The 21,515-nt window shown below is 39.1% G+C and overlaps 1 protein-coding gene across 1 annotated transcript in view; it reads right to left on the bottom strand.

The window, feature by feature from the left end:
• Positions 1-1,078: 1,078 nt before the first annotated feature.
• Positions 1,079-21,515, bottom strand: part of KCNQ5 (potassium voltage-gated channel subfamily Q member 5) — a 451,205-nt gene continuing 430,768 nt past the window's right edge. The window contains 3 exon segments of the mRNA XM_025042894.1: positions 1,079-3,197; positions 4,098-4,224; positions 5,886-6,017. Coding sequence (XP_024898662.1) covers positions 2,235-3,197; positions 4,098-4,224; positions 5,886-6,017 — 1,222 coding nt within the window. The 3' untranslated portion in view covers positions 1,079-2,234.

The raw sequence follows: 21,515 nt of genomic DNA on the forward strand, positions 1-21,515 counted from the left end.
ATGTCCAAGAATCAGTGCTCCCTGAAAGTTGCTGCCTCCATCCTCTACCTCCAAGTGCATGGCAGGTGTCTGGCTTTAGGTCAGTGGAGGCGTGTATGTGCGTGTGTGTGTGTGTGTGCGTGTGCGTGTGCAGCCTCCTCTGGAGGGCGTATCACAACTTCAGGTTGAGTGGAGAGGTGGGTAGATAAAAAAAAATCACATTTAATAATTTACTAAGAGTCTGTTTCAAAAATGAAAACACTTACTTTAAAAGCTTGATAAATTTTTTTAACTAAAGTGGAAAATTTAGACTCTATTTCCTCTGTGTCTCCAGCAACCAAGAAGATCCTGAATGGTACACTCCAGGGCAGTATGCTAGAATTCAGGGGTGTTTGAGAAGAGAGAGCTTTCAAAATTTCAGTGTCCATCAAAAGAGACAAGGATTTTAAAAGGTTGAGAAGCACATTTTGGTAGAGTGGAGAAGTGGTTTACTTGGGGACGGAGGCTGATTAAGGCCTGGTGAAGTTCAGAAGTAAAATAGTGACAGGGAATTGACAAGCAGTTAATGGAGAAGAAAGGTAAAGAGAGTCGAGGATGGAGAAAGCTGGTTGTGGAAGAGAGCTAGGAAGGACTGGTGGATTTCAGGGCTTCCTCCCACCTTTGGGTACCCGGCTGATATCCCTGCTCATTCTTCTGGACTGCTGGAGAAGTTTGTCTGGAGGCACTTCTCCTTACCTTTTGAAGGCCATTACCTTGGCCGAAGTTTTGCCGATCTGAGATTACTAGACTGGTTTCTAACAAGCAGTCAGCATTGCTTGCTTTCTGGTCAATACATTTTTCATTTTGTTTCTCTTGGGCTTTTTGCCGTCAAGCTGAATGATAAAGTGTTTTGATCTGCAGACCTTGCCAGTGCTACCTGACTTCCAACAGTAAACATTTATACCAGGAAGCTGAACCGATAATTTCAGATTTGGGGCAACATTCTTGGAAAGAACAGCAAATGTTCACTATGGTATAAAAGGTAAAGGAGGTTTAGTTTTAGCCTTTCATATGCAAAATGTACTCCATAATAGCAAAAAACATTCAGGGCATATTAAAAAATAAATAACTTGCAAAATTCTCTGTTTATATATAAGAATAAGATGTTTAGGCAGTTGAACTCCTTAGCAGTATTCATTTTCTAAAAAATCAAGTTCCTTTATTTTGGTTTGTTCCTGTCCTTCTCCTTGCCCTTTGAGGGGAAGTCGTTTTCTTGAACTTCACTTACTTCCTGGTGTTGTGTCTGGGTTCTTCCCCAGCCTTTCCCATCTCAGTCTCACTCACATGTCTCATTCCCTGGGATCCTGCCTGTGTATCAGCTTAGTGGGAATAGCTCCTCACACTTCCCCTTTATGTGGGCGGTACTGGCAAGCCTGGGGTGGCGCCATTGCAGAGAGATCAGCCCAGTCACACTGGCCGTTCTATTGATCGGTATTTCATTTGCTTGTGTAGAAGTTGACCACTTAGAAAGTTGATCCAGCCATTAGGGAATATGTTTCCATGAAGTCAAATGTGTCAAATAGTCAGTCTATTTGCCCCACTGGCCCTGAATTTCACGCTTTGCACATTTTCTAGTTGAAGAACATTCTCGTCATAAAGAACAACAACATGAAAATGATGTGCAAAATTGCTTGCCACAGCGTTAAATCACCAAAAGCATACAAATCGACATTCAAATTACATTAATAATAACATGACTGAATAGGAATGGGTTGGCAAATATATCTCGAAATAAGCAGCCATTTCTATTATTCTCAAATTCTGCTTTACTTGATACCTTGTTAGCAGCTGTTGTTGATAACCATTGTGTTTAAATATACATCATGGCCTAATTTTGAAAATGTATTTTGTATTTAATCGCAAAGCAGAAATGGCTGAAATTTGAAGGTGTTTACTCCCATAATTTCAAAACACAGAATCAAATCTTCTAAATGACCTAATTTTCACACACCCCACAGCGTTAGCAGTGTTCGATTTCTCAGGATTTTTAACTCAAGGTACGTTACTAAATGAGTGGGTTAATGTTGATGTACCTTGGAATTTCAGCCATCCCTAAACATGCATTTTCATGCAATTAAAAGATAATGGGCTTATAAACCGCCTTTCACGTTCTTCCTGATTCTTGCAAATTGAATTTTAGAAGGGCTTTCAAAATAGTTCATGCAATGATATGTATGGCTAAAGGAACTGCTATGCTTAGAAAGAAAACGAGGAACTTATTTCAGTTTGACATGAGGCAAGCTGAGGGCATCCGTACTTTCTCCGGCCTTACAAATGCTCTGAGATGATCGTGATCTTCCAGTCCTTAGAGAGTCTGACGCCAAAGCCGATTCCCTGGCCGGCTGCGGCATGGCATCAAAAGCGTCTGTCTCAGTCTCTTCCGGACCCACCTCTTCATCAGTTATAAACAATTTGGATTCCCTCCATTTGGGGTAAAAATCTTGGCTGCCTCTGGAGCCACTTGACTCGCTCCCTGAAAGCTGTATATTCAGTTCCTCTGTCGACCTGATCAAGTTTTGTACAGACAAAGATTTGCCCAAGTCCTTGGGCCCTACAGGGTGGACAGATAGCAGAGTTTCTCCTCCCATGTCAAAGCTTTTCCTCAAAGAACGGTCCTTGGTCAGATTCGACTGTGCAACCTGAACATTTTCCTTGGAAGCAACAAGGCAGGTGGTGACATCTGAAATGCTTTCCTGTAAGCCTGGGGGGGTTGGGTGCAGGGTGTCTGGCCTGGGCAGAAGCTTGATGGCTGGGAGAGGAGGCGGGATCTGTAAAGTTGTTGGGGCTGCCGGCTTAGGTGCCGCGTTTATTTGGTTTGCAATATTGTTGGTGGCTGCCACTGCAGAGCCATCGCTTTGACTCATTGGCACCTGTGTTGTTTGACTGTGCATAGTAGGGCTAAGCGCGTAGAAAGTCTGAGCGCTGAACTCATTTGGCGTCAGAATGAACTGCAGGCCACGAGAGATGTTGGCACTAGCTGATCTGGTTAAGCAGCCACTGTTCTGTGCGGAACTGGACAGGTCCTTGCTGTCAACGGGGCTTTGATAGTCAGACGTCTGTTCACATTCGAAGGGTGGGATCTGGAATGAGGCCAAAGTGAGGGCTGAAGCTGAGCCTTTCCGGAGGACCTGTTGATATATGTCTAGTAGGCAGTCCAGCTTGGACTCTATGGACTGTACCTAAAAATGGGGAAAATGATTACAGATGAGTATAACCTGTTAGTAAGAATGGGCTTCCTGTCTAGGATTAAAAAATGAAGTCAAGGTGTGTCAATATAGTTAAATATTGAGTGTAAGGTATAATACAGTCCTGACACAGTGCTGTTTTAGAGAGTGACGTCTAGCAATGGTGGGGCCAAAGGAAAACTTGAGAGGAGAGAGATGCTTTGGCATCTACCTAATCTCCATTGGCACCCCTCTCCCCCAAGTCTTTAAAATGGACAATTGATGTTCTCAAGAAACATATAAGCACTTTATACAAATGCAACTCCGACTCCCCAGCCTACTCAGTTTGCCTTTCCTAAGCCTCTTCTGTGAAGACATTCTGGAATTGTACTGCAGTGTAGTAAGGAACTTATTCTGTAATAAAAACAAGACCTTAAATGTCAGTCTAGGTAAACTTAAAAATAAAGGTACAAAATGCTTCAGAATTAATACCTAGGATATTTATAACTAAACTGAGGGAGCAATTTGATTTCTGGAAAATTTGTATGAGATACAGCTTGAGGGTTAATAAACATTCAATTTATCATAATAGCAATAATGAGTTTTTTTTAAAGAGTGACCTAAAAGACAATGAAAATAACCAAAACACAAATGAAAAATAGATACTTTTAATCTTACTGTTGAAAATATACAGTTGCTACCTGCTTGATGGGATGAAATTTTCTATTCCTTATATGGAAATCCAGGTGTTTAGAGAACACTTTCTACACACAAAGAAAAATTAATTTCATTCATTCTTTCTTGATTTTATTTCTCTTTAAATATACTAATCACTAAACATATCCAATTGCCTATAATCAGTTTGATTTTAAAAAAATTCTGGCTAAAAAGTTAACTAGTATTTTTGAGTTGTACCTGTTTTTCAACCTTGACCACCCGGCCAAGCATACTGAGATCATCTGTGGTCTCATGTTCTGCCGTTATTTTCTCTCGGCTCTTCTTATCTGATGTGATTTGCCCTTTTCCAAGAATTTGATCAACACTATCAGAGAAAGAGGAGATATGATGTGAGTGCTAAAGATGGAGGTTGCCTTAGGCCAGAATGAAGTGTTTTGAAAAGAAAAATTAAATACAATTATCTTTAATTTATGTAAGAAGAAGCAAAAATGAACTTGTTTCAGTTGATGTGCTTATTTTCTTAACATGAGAATTACACGAGATTAATTTTTTCATTATTCCAATCCATGATAAAATCATTTATGGGTGATCTTCTAGAGGAAAAATTGTCTTAAACTACAAAGCGATTTGTCTGTTTCCATCTCTGACCAAGTATTTCCTGAATTCAGCTACTTAAAATATAACAAAATCATAATTATGATTATTTAATGTTAATAGACTAGATTATTCAATGAACACTTATTGTACATCTAATATTTGGGAGATAAGCGGATAAGAAAGCTATTGGAATTCCATTTGGAGAATATATTCTACATAAGCTAGAAACTCAGGATTTGTTCTGCAAATTCTGTAGCAGTTGATTTTATAAAAACTGTGAGAGCCACAGATAGTTCTATTATAGGACTTGGAAGATTGTTACCATGTATGAGGCTGTAACATGACCACAGGATGAGTTGAAATAATTTCCAAAAATACTTGATCAATCTAAATGAGAATTACAATACTTTCTTCTTTTTTGTGTTTTTTACAACTGAATTATCAAGACTACTGACTCAACTTTCTGGTTTACTTTTTCTGCATAGAAATACAGGCAGTGCCTACCTATTAAATTGCAAGCTCAGAAGGACAGAGGTCATTATTTTATTAATATTTGGATGTCCACAATGCCTGGCACGTATTATAGGCTCAATAATTATCTGCTAAATTAATGAATGAATAAACAAATTGTGATTTTTTAAAAAATAATTGATGAACAGATGTTCTACTAAAGGCCTAGTATATGCCTCACCCTGGGATAAGTGTGCTATGGGCATATAAATGAATGTTTCAGACTTAGTCCTTGTATTTTAAGAACTGTTCAATCACAAATGCTGGTAATTTATACCTGATAGTGAAGCAAGATTCTTAAAAAACTGAATCTACTAAATAATTTGGCTTTCAGATAACACAATCAAACACATATAGTTGGAATAATATGTTGAACTCATTTCTTTTAATCACTCAATAACATGTTCACTGGAAAGACAGTGTGTCTCTAGCATTATACAGGACATGGAGGAAGGGAAAGGCCCAGTCTTAGCCACAAACAAGGAGAACAAACTTGCAACCAGGAAAGAATACAAGAGCCAACGAGTCATTTCTCAGTCTCAACTCTCTGGTGCAGTATACCAAGATAATAACAAAAACAACAGGAGCAGCAATAATTCAAATGACACCAGAACAACCATTAACATTTATTGTGCAAGCAGTTAACTTGTGTTGACTCATTCAGTCTTTGTGACAACCCTATGATACAAGCACTAACAATATCACCATTAGTACAGATGAGGAAACTGAGACACTGTATAGTTGGAGGCTGTTAGCACTTGATTTACATCCTTAAATAAAATTTATGTTAAAAGCAAAGTCCAGTTGTCCACTAGAAATGCATTAGAAACATGAAATTTAAGAGTTTTCTCTACTACAGAGTTCCTCTGATAGTTTATATGCCTCTCCTTTTCAACAAATGCTATTTTCATTGCTTACCGTGTTTGAAGGCTTTTAATTCTACACAACATGTCGAGATGGCCAGCAGAATATTGTTCAATGACATCTTTTACATCGTATGGGCGTAATGTTTCTTTAAACTTCCGTTTTGCGACGTGGAATTTCATTATTCTGTAAGAGCAGCATATCACATATTAATTTTCATAATTTAATTAAAAGAAGTCACAAGAATAGCTTACTAGTAAATATAAGAAACTCTGGGGAAAAAAAAGTCATGCATCAAATTGTTTTAAGCTCCTATGAAAATGCAACATAAAAGCCTGAGATTACAGAGGACAATTTCAGAATATCTCATGTGAGGCACACCTTGAGAGTAAAAAATACACTAAAAAAGAGACTAAATGCTAAATGTTGTACCTTTTTAATATTCACTGAAACTCTGGATTAAAATCAAAGTCAGAATGCAATTCTACCTTTTCCACGTGATCTACAGAAGTCCAAGATATAACATCTAGTGGTTGCATCTCTTATAAAATATAAAAATTGTTAAAATGGTCTTTTATGTAACTATATTTATTTTTGAGATGCAGATGTATCTGCAAAACTCTCTTATTCCCTCTAGAGAAGTGTACATTTGTATAGATGTACATTTATGAAACAAAAGCTTCATAAATTATTTTTGCAGAATACTGCTCAATTAGCTAGCCAAATTCCATTGGTTTCAAACATAATACACTTATAACCAAGCTTGGATGTCTAAGCTTTTCAGAACCAGAAATCTTTGATTACAATGCCTCCCCCAACATGGTACCCATTTTTTTTTTTTTTTTAGGAAAAGTAATATTTATTGAAGTACATTTCAAGAGAGAAATGGGCTACACCAGAGAGGGCTGTAGCCTCGTGGATTTGGACCCCATGTTTTAAAACAATATTTTTTCGATAAATTCTATAATGCCATAAATAGCTAAGCTGCCTAAGATAACCAGTGACTGTGGTAACTTGATATAAATTCCTGAAGAAAGCAAAGAAGCATAACATTTTAATGAGTCTGTGCAGCCTTACTGCAGGTAAATGTTAAGTCTTGGTGCTTTTTTCAACTATTAAATGGCTCATAGACTCCCATTATCACATTCATGGATCTCAGGCTGGGAATTAGACAATGAGGCTCTATGAACCAAAATTTATTGTCCCTTGGCGGAAAGTGAGAAGATTAGGAACAAATGTAGAGTTTAAATAGGATATACTCATTAGCTATCCTAAGCGATAGCTGATTACAAGGCATCCAAATTGCTTTATTCATTAAAAGGCCCCAAACTCTATCTTGTAATTGTCTTACTAACTTTAAATTAATTGTATCCCAATTATTCCTGAATCATTTATCCATAATACATATTCTTTTTTTTAATTGAGGTATAATTGACATGTAACTTTATATTAGTTTCAGGTGAGCAAAATAATGACGATATTTGTATATATTATAAAATTACCACCACAGTAAGTCTAGTTAATATCCGTTCCCATACATAGTAGCCATAAGAATATAGATATCCAAGAATATCAATAATATTCTTGTTCTTCCTCTCTATCACATCTTCTCCACCAATCTTTTCTTTATTCAGGTTTGTTTTTTTGCAAAGACGTTTAAGCAAAGTTATCAGCAGAAAGTAAAGGAAATCTATTCTAATTCAAACTCTTAACACTTAGATGGGTGAAAAGGGGAAGTGGATTATAGTCAATATTGTGATATGTTCGAACAGTGACAAATGATTACTAGAATTAGTGGTGTGATCACACTGTAAGGTATAAAAATGCCTAATTACCTGAAACCAATATAATCAGTATAAGATTGTATACCAGCTATACTTATATATGGAAATGAAAAAAAGGGTTAAGTTTTCTAAGATGGAGATCAAGTAGGTTTTCTTTACTGGCTTGTTGTGAGTTGTAAACAAAAACATGAAAGAGATCTGAGGTGAGATATGAGAATTCTGAATCAGGTAATATGTTTTATAAATGTAGAGGGAGTGTTTAAAAGCATAAGTATTTTTGAAATCAATAATTTATATCAAGGATCAACAGTCATTTTGCCTTTTTTAAGGGCAGACCAAGCATGTACCAATAGCTCTTGAAACTGTTCCCTCCTTTCCATCTGCACTACTCTAGCCTTAAAAAGAATAAACCTTTCGAAATGCAAAGATGACCATCCATATTACTGTAACCCCTCCCTCCAACAGCCTTCATTGGTTTTCCATGGTGCCTATTGGGTAAACATCAAATTCTTTAGCATATCCTATAAGGCTGTTTATGGACTGGCCTCTATCTACTTCTCTCACCTCATCCTCTCCCACTTCCTTGGAACTTGAGGTTCCAAAAATAATAAAATACCTGTGGGTCCACAAAACACCATTCAATTATTTGCCCATGTTATTTCCTCTTTCTAAAATCCTATAATATCTTTAAAACTCAGCTCTTAAGTCACTTCTTTTATAGAAATTTCTGTGATTCTTTCAAAGCAGTTATCACTTGTCTATCAACCTCTATTTTAGTGCCTAACGGACCACATTGTAATTATTTGCTTACATATCAGCCTCCTCCACCAGACTGTATGAAGACCTGGAATGCAGGCTTGTCTTTTCCCCTTGATAATCCAACACTTGTCATAGAGTTTAATGAACAAAAGAGGTTTGTTTGTCTAGAAGCTCTACCAAGGAGACTGGGTGGGCAACTGGAGAGAGAAGAGAGTAACTGATGGCAAGAGCTCCTGCCTTCTCTCTCTCCAGGTGATCATCTCTATTCATTCCTCAGTACGCAGCCTGCACTCTAGCCCTTCAGGATTTTCTTGTCACCAAAAGTGCTCATTTATTAGGATTCTGTCTTTGCACTCTACCTAAAATGCTCACTGTTCTGGGTTTAGTTCGAGCATTGACTTCTCTAGGAAATCTTTCCTGACCTCTCCCACGGGGGTAGATGGTCTTGCTCCGTGCCCTCAAATGTGCTGTTATGTAGCTAAATCTGTGACATTCATCTCATCCATTGTTTTACTGATGTCAGAGACTGTGGTTTTTACCACATCCCCTGGGAAGGATTCAAGATTCAATAAATGCTGGCTGAACAAATGAATGAGAATCAGCTACTCTTTAGTTGTTCAAAGTGTATTGTGTTTGTGATGAGGCAGACTCTTGTAGAGATCCTCTAAAAAGAATCCCTTAGAATAGATCTGAGGTCTTCAGGCACATTTTGGGGACAGCATAAGCTTTTAACGCTTTTCCATGAATACAAAAAACTTTCAAAAGTAAAAGAAGTATTTATTCATTGATAGTTAAGACCCTGCCTGGTTTAGAAAAGAGTTATTTAAATAGAATTGCTTCTGAAAATCATAAAAATATATTTTTTTCCTTAGATAACCAATACAATTTGCATCTCACAAGCAATTAAATCACCACAATAAGCTGTTATTATGAGGAAGGAGAAAGACAAAAACATTGAAAGTCAAGGAATAAATCATACTGTAACCCAATAAGTGCCAAATGTGAAGTGAGAGCTAATGGCAAAATGGAACTGTTCAGGGTGGGGAGGGGGAAGAGTTTGAATGAATAGAAATTATGTTGGCCGAATGAATTTCACAGTATCATAGGACTATCAAGGAAACAGAGATGAAAATAAGTGGTTAAAGTCTAAAAAGAGTAAAACTTCAGTTTTTTGTTCCTAGGAGACTACTCTAAGTGCTTCCAACAGTCATGTCCATCTAAGGGATAGTGAGTGTGAGGCGCACTACCTGGGGTTTCTGACCATTTTAGCCATTATAAGATGATCCTTTTTGAGGTAAGACCCTTGGTCATCAGAATCAGGTGATCTGAAATGTGTATATCATTCAATAACCTAAGCCTCCCTCCCTCTACCCAATCCCCTTGCACTTCTCCAGGGACTGGACATGATTTTTATGGTAGAAATCAGAAGGTAGAGAGCAGAAAACCTGAGAGAACAAGCTAAACCCGAGAAAGCACCTCCGACTTGTTAGTCTTGTCATCCTCGTTCCCTGCAGCATTTCCTCATTTCTCTGGCTGTCACTGGGATGTCTAAAACTGCTTCTGTCTCTACAATGCAATGAACTTGACATGAGAGCACAGTTTCCATCTACCGGACACAGAGCTGGATAGTGAGGATATGTCTTGCTTATCTTCATGAGCAAGACACAGATCTTCTTAAGGAAGATCAATTTAATGTCGATTGGGTCTCCAGTAGTGATGACTCTACCGGATGGCTGGCGCTATGTTAAGCACTTTATCTGCATTATGCCAACTCAAAACTCTTAAGAATTTCCCACCTTTCATATTTGAGTCAAGTGAAAGCTCAGGAGGATGAGTAACTTGTTCAAAGTCACACAACTAGTAAGAAGCAGGTTATTGCTGATGCCAAGGCCTGTGTTTTTACCATTCCACTAAGCTAGCATGACAGAGTGGGTCACAGCACTTAGCCTATTAAAGGTTAAGGAGAACGTCTAGGCTGTCTACTTGTCTGAACTCCTACTGTTTCCTGTACTTTCTGACACTCTTCACACAAGTAAGTCTGAGGCCACATTAGTCTGTTCAACCCAACTCCATCTCTGTCTTCCCAAAGGGGATCTCATGCTTGGAATGTGCTCTGCCCTTCAAATTAGCCACCTCCATTCTCTCAAAGGGCCCTCTCTCCAGGATCCAGGCCATGGCTAATGTGCTTCCTTACCTCCAATAACTGTAATGTTTTCTAATCCTAGGAGCCTTTTGCTGACTGTACCCCAGTTGTAGGATATACATATCAGTTTCACTGTAGTCATCAGTTTGCTTAACAGTGTATATTTCCCAGCCAGTAGCTACAACTGCACAATGAGCTTTTGTGAACAGAAGGAGCCAGTAGGCCATTTTCTGGTTATTTGCAGGAAGAAATGAGGTCCAGAGTCCAATAATTCTCAATTTCAGGAAACATATGAGGGTACTGAAATTGAAGAAAATGTTCAAAGTAGCTGTCACACCATGCGTTTGAAAGGTCTTTCAATTTTTTGATTTTTGTTCTCTTTAAGATCATTGAATTTCAGATATTAAGACATAATTACAGAGTGATGAGGAGAAAGGAGAGCTGGGAGTTAGGGGAGTCCTGGCTTGGCAGGCGGAAGAGAAAAAGCTGATTTTCCATCTTGGTTCTTGCATAGGCTAGCCTGAATGTTACAGATCTTCATTCTTCAAATGCAGCTGGGCATACATCCAGAGCAACTCATAGTCTAGACAAGGGGCTGCAAGCATTTTCTGTAAAGGGCCAGATAGTAAATATTTTATGCTTTATGGGTCGTATGGTCTCTGTCGAAACCACTCAACTCTGCATTATAGCATGGGAGCAACCGCAGACCACACACACACCAATGAGTGTAGATCTGTTCCAATAAAACTATTTACAGAAACAAGCATCGGGTTGGCTTTTGGCCCCCAATGTAGTTTGCCAACCCCTGTTCTAGATAAGAGTCATGAGGAAATGCTTTGAAGCCAGGAATAAACTAAAGCCTGTGAACTGGCCTGGGAAAAAGAGGCAGAAGACCTTGATGGCCTCTTGCATGCTTATAAAAGAAGTTTAATATAAACTATGTATTGCCTGGTAGAAAGAAGTGTTTGAGTAAATCATTTTAAAGTAAAATTAGGGCCTTTAGATACATTTAATGATTAAGATGATGATAATGTCAGGCAGTACTTTATAGTATAATCCATGAGAAAGGTACTATTCGTCATCTCCATTTTGCAGATAAGGAGACTGAAGCACAAAGAGGTTAGGTAACTTGCTTGGGTTTAAATGGTTAGTAAGTATAGGACTGGGATTTGAATCAGTCTGGCTCTAGTGCTGAGCTCTTAATCATGATGTTCTACTATTGTCTTAATATTAAGATACTATTTTAACACAAAATCATGACAACAGAAAAGATACTTTGATATGAAACAGCTCTTTTTACTCATTTGTGCTTTGCTCGTAATAGGTGCTCAATAAAATTTTGCTACGTGAATGGCTTATTCTTACCGGTGTTGTTGGAAGGTCCTTTGGAGGAACGACAAAATGCTGAGGAGTAAGTCACACTCTCATTGGCTTCTTCTCTTTATGAGGATAATTTGCACCACCGGAGCTAATGCAAATAGCAAGAGCAAAAGGCCCTAAAGCTAGCCTCACTGATGTGGTGGGGGAACTAAGAGGCTAGGAGTCTAAGAGAAGGCAAGCTATTGCACAAAGCTGACATGCCTCAGTACTACCACTAGAGGGGGGAAAAGATTCATGACAAACCTAAACTGGCAACTGGTCTTAAAACTGCTTATACAATTTTCTGAGCATGAAAAAATAACTACGGCAAAGTTAAACTCTGGGTAGAATATATCTATATATACACTCAAACACATGTGCACTTATAAGGAAATGTAGGTGCATTTGTTGTGCTGCCATGAGTTATAAAATCTTGCAAAAGTCTTGTTCCAGCCCTCTAAATCAGGGTAAAAACATTGCGCATGAATATGCAAAGATAAGAATGATTAGAAACAGAAGTGGCAGTGACTGTTGCCGCCACCAAACAGATGGACGGGCCCGGCCAGCAGCCAAACCATGTGCAGGGTGGAGAGGGCTCAGCCGACTGTGAACTGAAGAGGCAGATTGATTGACTATAAAGACAGCAGTTCTTCTCAAGCTTGGCTGCTCATTGGAATCAGACAGGGAGCTTAAAAAATGCCGATGCCTGGGTGGCACATTCAGAAATTCTGTTTTAATTGCTCCAGGGTGTGGTCCAGAGATTTTATAAAACTCTAGGTGATTCTAAAGTGTAGCTCAGATTGAGAACGACTGAAATGGAGGTGGGATTGGGGTGGTGGTGGAGGTAGAACAATCTCCGTACTCCCTGCCTTCATGCAAAGAAGTGACGGTGGGTTTTGCATAAGTCTTTTAAGTCACACAAATTATATCCATTAGGCAAAGTGTCAGTGTGGCTTGGTGTCAGGCCTCCAATCAGAACCCAAATGCTTTCTGGGCCTCCTCGCCGGAGTCAGGACTGCAGTTTGCATGCAAGAATTAGTTAAGATCAATTAGTTTTTCAAAAGGCTACCTTGGAAGTGCAGGAGAGTGCCAGGTGAATGATTGATTCATTCTTTCAATGAATATTTATCGAGCACCTCCTAGGTGTGCTGGCCACTGTGCTAGGCGTTGAGGTGCACTGACTCTGCTGAAAAGGAGCTGGCAGAGTTGAAGAAGCCTCCAACGATCACTTGGTCTACAGTCTCTTTCTCTCTGTAGTCCTGGTGGAAGGCAACAGTCCTGCACTGGGAGCTCTGATGGGATTCAAGAGTCTGATTCCTCACAGCCTGGAGCTTTTTAGATGAGCTCAGTGCCACTGCTTCCCCAAATAATGCCAAAGGTGTGCCTGCCGAGTGGGACTCAAGAGTTCATTCATTCATTCACTCACTCACTCATCAGACATTTATAGCATGCCTGCCAAGAGCCAGGCCCTGTGCTAGATGCTGTGGACACATCAATGAAGAAACATACCCTGCTGCTTGAGCACTCCAGTTGTGTGGGGCTGACAGACAAGCAGGCAGTCATAATCCACTCAGTGAATGAAAGGTGGTGAGAAGCACAGGCTGATGAGGGTGTGCAGAAGAGGAGAGTTTACCCTCGGTTGGTAGAGGTGATAGGAAACAATTGCTGGAGGAGATGACAGTCCTTTACCCACTTTGCTCCCCTACCTCTGCAGTATAATTGCCGAATTCCTCCAGGCTCCAGGAATGGCCCCATTATATTCCTAGATCTTATATTTTTGAGTGGATGTGTGTTTCTCCTCTCGACCCCTCTTTGACTTTATGTTGGCTAATTGGGTTGATTTACTCTACTGACGTGCATTCCACATCCCCTTCCTTCCCAGTTTGGAAAACTATCCCTTGATTTCTGACTCTCTGTGAGAAACATAGCCACTATTTGCCTTGAAAGCAAGGATCTCAGGGCTCATTCGTGAGGTGACCCTTCTGATCACTGAATCTCTCCCAAGGTAGCCTTCTCTCGCTTTTTAGAGATTGGACAAAGTATGGTATTGATCATAGGGCAAATTCAGCAGACAGCTAGGCCTATGGAAGTTGATAATTTGGATCACTATCGAAGGTATATGTATTACTTGTTTGGATGATTTATTAATGCTATTTTCCTATCAATACAGAAACATGATTCAATAATAGAGATTGCACTTGTGTATACAATTGACCCTTAAACAACGTGCTTAGGCCCACTCATATGCAGATTTTTTCAATAAATACTGCAAATGTATTTTCCTTATGATGTTCTTAATATTTTTTCTATAGCTTACTTTATTGTAAGAATACAGTATGTAATACATATAACATACAAAACATGAGTTAATTGTATATGTTATAGGTAAGGCTTCTGGTCAACAGTGGGCTATTTGCAGTAAAGTTTCTGAAGTTATATGCAGATTTTTGACTGCATGGGGGCAGGGGTTTGCATCTCTAATCTCTATGTTGTTCAAGGGTCAAATATATAGTATTCAGACTTTGAAAACCCTTCAGAGCTGGTTATAGAATTATATATCCAAGACCACTCCACCCTTCTTTCATCTCAGATTGGGCTCCTAGCCAGTGACTAGGGAACCCCAGGAGTTTCTGGATATACCGACTTGTCTCATTTTCTTACTTTCAACTCTTCATAGGGACATGCAAATTAGCTTCATTTGTATATAGTCCACTGCAGGGGTGAGCAGATGCCTCACTTGGCTGACTGAGAGATCAAGAAAGTTCTGTGCCACACTGTTTTCACCACTGGGAGTAGGGATATTTTTCTAATGCTTGTCATTATTGTGCTTCATATTCAGGATCTAGTAGGCTCTCCTGTACATTTCGTTAGGTTTTCTTTTAAAGAGATAGGGTAAAGAATAAAACCCAAGCGATAACTTTTGGATCCAAGCAAGTCTGTAAATGGTAACTTTTCTCTCAGGATTTTGTGAACGCTAATTTAGTACCTAAATTTGGGAATTTTTTTTTCCTAGGAGTATAAAATCTTAGTAACAAGTAAATAAATAAGTAAATGCCCACACATGCTGATTGCTCTTAAGTATTTTCAGTCACAGCAATGAATAGGAGATTCAGTTTAAATTACAACCAAATATAAAATTAAAAATTAGATGCTGCAAAGTAAGTTCATCTTCAGTGAAAACATTAGTTTAATGCAGCCTCAGAGCCAAACGTGGCCACGATTATCTTCAGAACAGAAACAAACAAAAAGAATATTCTAGGGAATATATTAGCTGATTTTAAAAATATGTGCTAAATGATCCATGAAATGTTCTTCCAGCAGTGTCTTTTACTGTAACAAGTCATAGCCTTGGCTGTCAAGAACGCCTTACTGGTGACTTGCAAACAAAGACTCCTCACCTCTGCTGAAATAGCAGAAATGCCATCAGCACAATTAAGAGCTGGTGATGATTAAACAGCTTGTAGATTTAACAAAAACCTACAATGGCAAACACATGCCTCTTCTCTATTTGTGGAATATTCTTGTCTGAAGTATGAAGTGAGATCTAAGAAAAATTCAGAGTTGAAAATGCATTTTAGGGGATGGTCAAGAGCATGGTCCCATCCCTGCCTTTCAGAAAAGGAAGGATTACAAGAGCGAGAAAACTGGGAAACCTCATCGCTTATTCCAGGGTTACACCGAGGACTGATTTGCATAACCCACCTCCGAAACGCTGACATGTCAGCAGCAGTTCTTCTCTTCGATGATCAGATCTGAGCAATTTAGAAGAGCTGATGAGTCTTTGCTAGTTATAAAGGAATTCTTGACACCTCATCTATGTTTCTATTAGAGTGCAAGATTCTGATAGATTGTTTTTAAAAGTTCATGCTCTGACTCCAAACGTTTTTGCCTCTACTGTATTTTTCTCCAAAGTCACTGGTGACTTCCATGTTGCCACTTTTGAAGGACCTTCTCACGCTTTATCTTTTTGACCCCTAGGCGACATTTACGCAGTTGACCACTCTGCCTCCTACCTGAAACACTCCTCTGGCTTCACTTCCACCACACTCTCCTGGTTTCCACCTGCGTGGCTGCTTCGAGTCTGTCTCTATCAGAACCTTCTTCCTCTTGCTGCTCCTTATGTATTTGTGAGCCTCAGCTTCTGTGCTTGCCGATCACCCTTCTTTCTTTACTCCCACACTCTCCCCAGGGTGATACTTCCGTACTGATGACTAACAAGTCTGTCCTCATGCCAGATTTTCCCCCAGGGCCTCAGATCTAGGTAGGGATCACCTGCCTGCTGGGCTTCACTGTGACCCCCAAACTTGACACCTGCAACAACGTACCATCTTCCCCAAAGCCGGCCTCTGTCTGACCAGGCACCTAGATGTATCACCCTCGATTCCTCTTCCTCTTTTACTCCATCGTCTCCAACCAGTATATATCCAAATCCTATTATTTTTTATACCTGAGGAGCTCTGAAATCCATCCTTCACTACTCTTCACCATGACTGCCTGGCTCAGGCCCTAAGCAGATCCAGGTATTCTAACAGTCGCTTCTTTCCAGTCTGTTCTTTACATTGCAATCAAAACCATCTTTCTAAGTGTTAGGATAAAGCACCAATCTGATAAATTTACTTCTGTACTTAAAAGCCTGCATGCCTTCCTGCTTGTTATAATGGTCTCTGCTCCTCTTTTCAGTCTAACTTGCCCTCCCCACATCCTCTGTCCTCCTCCAACATGAATACTTTCTAATGTCACTTTCTCCTCTGGTTCCTGGCCATTGCAGTTCCCTCTGCCTAAACATACACCTCTTCACTAACCTGCCTGGAGCCTACACATACATCTACCAGATCTCTGCTCGGATACCCTTTCTTCCAGAAAGTCTTCCTGAATGCCCCCTCCCATGTAAGTGCCGACGTTATGTCTGCCCAAACATCCAGACTTCTGTTATTGCAGTGATGTGTTACTCTGCATCTTAACTGACCCTTTACTTTTCTGGCAACTCCTCCAAAGATGCAGGGATGCATCTTTCTTGTTAACATTTAACCCTGTGCCTGGTGCAGGCTAGAAGCTCAACATAGTTTTTTGAGTGCATGAAGTCTGGGAGGAACTTTAGAGGGTTTATGGTCAGGCCTCTGTGTGGGTGGGTGAGGGAGAAGACAGGTACCCTCTACCTTTCATTGTCTTCTTACTTCTTGGAAAGGTGCCTGGGCGGGCAGCAAGCTCACCCAGTGGACAAAGGGGGAGAGGGCTATTTGGAACACTGCCTCATGGTTGAGTGAAAAAATTGCTCTTCCAGCCTTGAGTGGCATTAGTCTGAGTGACTCTTCAGTGTAGGTGGTGAGGAGGTAACTTCAAGGGGTAACAGCAAATGCTTCCTGCAGAGGGTGCAGGTGGGCAAAGTTGCAAATGTTTGGAAGTTGGGAGCACCCCTTCAGAAGAGAGAAAGAAGTGCTCCTCTCATGTATGCACCATGGGAGCAGGTGGGGCTCAGAAAGGAGAGGGTCTTGCCTCAATGGAAGACAGGCAGTGGAGGCAGCATGCTGGGAAGGTACTAAGGAGCCCAGAGGCTGTAACAGCTAGCGTTTACATAGTGCTCACCATGGGCCCAGCACTGTCCTAAGTGCTCTGCAAATGTTAATTTATTGAATCCTCCCCAAAACCCCACAAGATCAATATTATTACCATCCTCACTCCACCAATGAGAAAATGAGGCACAGAGGTCACACAGAGGCTTTTGTTTCTTGGACTACCTTTTCTGAGCAGCTCTGGGGAGGGTTAAGGGTGGGGTGGAATGAGCCAGCGGTGCCAGGTGAAGTTGGGCTGCAGCTTCAGCTAAAGAATTCTTTGGGCTATCACCCAAGACCTTATTTACTTATTTCTCTAGATGGCTGGTTCGGCCTGGGAAATAAAAGGTTGGATATAAGTGAAGCACAGCAGGCACAGTGATTATGGCACAGAGATACTAAGAGAAGTTAAGAACATGATACAATCAACAACTTCTTGGGCATTTCTTTTCAAAATAATGAGTAAGCTCCACTGGTTTGTTCAGGTTATCATCACAAGAACAGGTTGTACAGTATTCTGATTCATTTCTTGGTGACTGGCAGAAAACATGGTTGTATAAAACAAGCTGACAAGAGAACAATTGTTGTTGAGGATCTTGTTAAGTGTGGCCTTGATCCTAAAGTAATTCTATGAAAAAATACTGGCGAGAAGCGGGTAAGCTTTGCATTGCAACATTTTAACTGACAAAGTTCTCTCCCCAATTGCCTAGCACTTGTATGTTGCCTGGATATGCATATCTAAGAATTTATCTAGTCAGTTTGGTACAGGAAAACAAATACAAACGTTTCTTTTGTACTTAAAAAAATATTATCCTGTGACCTTTTTATAAATATAGAGATGTACTGGCTATAACTTTAAAAAATCTATTTATTATTTCAATTAAATGACATATTAATTTTTGTGTGGAATTTTGCCCAGGATTCACACTTACATAGTGTTTACACAATGCCAAGTGCAAACCTAAAAGATAAGTCAGTCAGTTTCTTCAGATAGTCCTAAATAGCTAGATGTTTGATATTGTGATGGAACATATCTAGGTAATTGATGGACTTTTTTTTTAATCTGAAAATTTTGATATTGTGTCTGAGAAAATATTTTCCAGTGATACGAAAACAGATGTCTTGCCATGTGTTATGGGCTGAGTTGTGTAGCCCCAAAATTCACATGTTAAAGCCCTAACCTCCATACCTCAGAATGTGACTGTATTTGGAGATAGGGCCTTTAAAGAGGCGATTAAATTAAAATGAAACTTTTAGGGTAGGCCCTAATCCAATCTGACTGGTGTCATAAGAAGGGGAAGTTTGGACACAGACAAGTGGGTGCACAGAGGAAAGACCATGTGAAAATATTGTGAGAAGATGGCCACCTGCAAGCCAAGGAGAGAGGCCTCAGAAGAAACCAACCCTGCTGACCCTGTGATCTTGGAGTTCAAGTCTCCAGAACTAGGAGAAAATAAGTTTCTGTTGGCTAAGCTCTCCAGTCTGTGGTATTTTGTTATGGCAGCCATATCAAATGAATATACCATAATAGAGTGAAAAGTGAGTGTGCAAAATGTTCAGGCGTTTATTAATTTGCTTGTCAACCTGTTTACTTCTCTGCTAATTTCATCTTTCTATGTAGAAATTAATTTCTGAGTGGATGAAAAGACACTTAACATTGTTTGAATTAAATCATTAACAAGATATAGAACTTTTGTTAAAAATAAGCACAGTCTTCACTTGCAGACATGAGTTTGAAAACATATTTCCAGTAACTGTGCATTCCCACTAACTAATATTTTGAGACTAATCTGTAGTAACCTTGGAGGAACTATACAAAACTATGTATTCTTTTGTCTCTTAAGATATATTTTGAAAATGTCTAAGAATAGCCATTGTTCAGTACTACAAAAAGTGATGTCATTCATTAAAAAAAAAGTCTCAAAGTATATTCAGGTAATAGAACCCAGACAAGTTTGAGGAGTAGCCTTAATCATCACCTTATTACCTGAGAATTTTTACTCTCAGAAATAACTATAAAATGGCAGATGCTTACTAAATATTAATAACTGAAAATGAGAATTCCTACTTTGCTTTTTGTGAAGATAACAATGTCATTTTCCCTGCTATCATCCTTGCAATGGAATACATATTTTCTGTTACACATTTTAATTTGGTTTTTAAGAAAAACTACCGGAAGACAAAAGGCATGTTCAAGTAGTCATATTAAATAATACAACAACCAAAAAGATCAAGGAAAATGCCAAAACAAAGTTGCTATTTTAGAGATGAATAATAGATGGTTCATGCCTGCAATCAGTAATATACATACAGGATATTATTTTAGGTGAGCTGTAAGAAGTGAGCATGTTTTGGCAAAAAATATTCCAGTCAACTGATGTTCAGTTTATTTAAGTAATTAAACTTAAGAAAAGGACACATTCATAAGATTTAGGGACATATGTTTGCAAACTGCTTTTCAGAACTGCTAATTGTATTGGTTGCTATTTTTAGGAATTAAGTGCTATCTTGAGTCAAAAACTTCAAATTAGTTATTAACTATTGAATGCAGTTGTTATGTTTTAATAGAGTCCAACAATTTTAAGCAGAACTTGGAAGTTAGAAAAAAATTACCCACTAATAGGAATCATGACATGGAGGAGAAAAACATCCCTCTCAAGTGTCACCAAGTAGCAAGCAGAAGGCTTCCAAAATCCACAAAAAGGAGAGACATGTAAATAACAAAGTCCTGTTAAAAATAAGAACCGAGAAAGAATTCTGAAAAGAAGGGAATTCTGCAAAGGTCTTTACAAAAATCAGTCAAGTTTCAGTAGGAAGGTATAAGAAAGTAAATCTTAAGCTGCTACTAAAGTGCTTAGCTAGCAGAATAAACCTGTTTCATTTTCTTTCTTGCAGCTCTTTTTATAGGTTGCGAGGCAAAAGTAGAAAGCTTCTGCAGGTCTTGAGAAATGGCACAAACTGGATTAAGTGTGACTTTTAGGAAACCTAATCTGCTCCCATTAGATAACATTATTACCTTACTTGTTGCAAGTCAGACTAATCTGTGAATGAATTGCCTTACCCTCACTTTAGGGTCTTTGATGGGTATAATGAATGAATCTAAACAATTTCAAGGTGACTTCTAGCAATGTCCAACAGAACTTGCCGCAATGGTGGAAATGTACTATATCTTCTCTGCCCAACAGAGTAGCCACTAATCACCTATGGCTACTGAGCACTTTAAATGTTGGTGCTACCGATGAACTGAATTTTAAATTTTATTTAATTTTAATTAATTCAAATTTAAATAGCCTCACGTGGCCAGTGGTTATCGTATTGGGCAGTGCAGTTCTAGATCCCTTCTGCCTCTTTAAATGAAGGCTTCAGGCATCATCTTACTACATATCGCTGTGTTTTCTGGGATTAAATATTGTCCAAGGCTTCTCAGTTCCTCAGAGGTATGGTGATCATGTAATTGTCTAAACTGGGATATTTTGAGAAAGACAATGAGTGTTACTAACAATTACGATGAGACAATAAGCATAATCTGAGATGGTCTATGGCACAGAAGACGGTTGTTCCCCCAACGCATAGGGATTGTTGCTTGCAGGTTCTATTGGGAAGTAACTGGGCTATACATCACTTCTTTTTAGGTTATAGATAACATTTAAGCATCTTCTGGGACACACATTTCATCAAACCATAATCTTCTCCCACAAACATTTACCAAAACCTCTATAACTCATTTCTGCTTTCCCGGGGACTTCCAACCACAAAGTAAAGCAGTGTCTAACATGATGCCAAATGACCAATTCAAAATGGAAGTAAATAATCAATCTTACTGATATCTGAGTTTAGACCAAGTATCTGAATAGCTAAATTGGGTTGCATAGTTAAGCTTTCTTCTGGCTTTTTGGCAAGGGCAGAAAGAGCCAAAAAGATCAGAGCAATTTCTTTGCAATAGAGAGTTACTCAGCATTTCCTGACAGACAAAAATTTTCCCAAAGGGATTAAAGGCTGAGCACGTGGCAGTTCATTTAGTCTAGATTCCGATTTTTTTTTTTTTTTTTTCTGGAGAGTGGATCCTGGATATGAGTTGCTTTGGGTATTT

Source organism: Pteropus alecto, unplaced genomic scaffold, assembly GCF_000325575.1.
Source record: "Pteropus alecto unplaced genomic scaffold, ASM32557v1 scaffold7, whole genome shotgun sequence".
Lineage (NCBI taxonomy): Eukaryota > Metazoa > Chordata > Mammalia > Chiroptera > Pteropodidae > Pteropus > Pteropus alecto.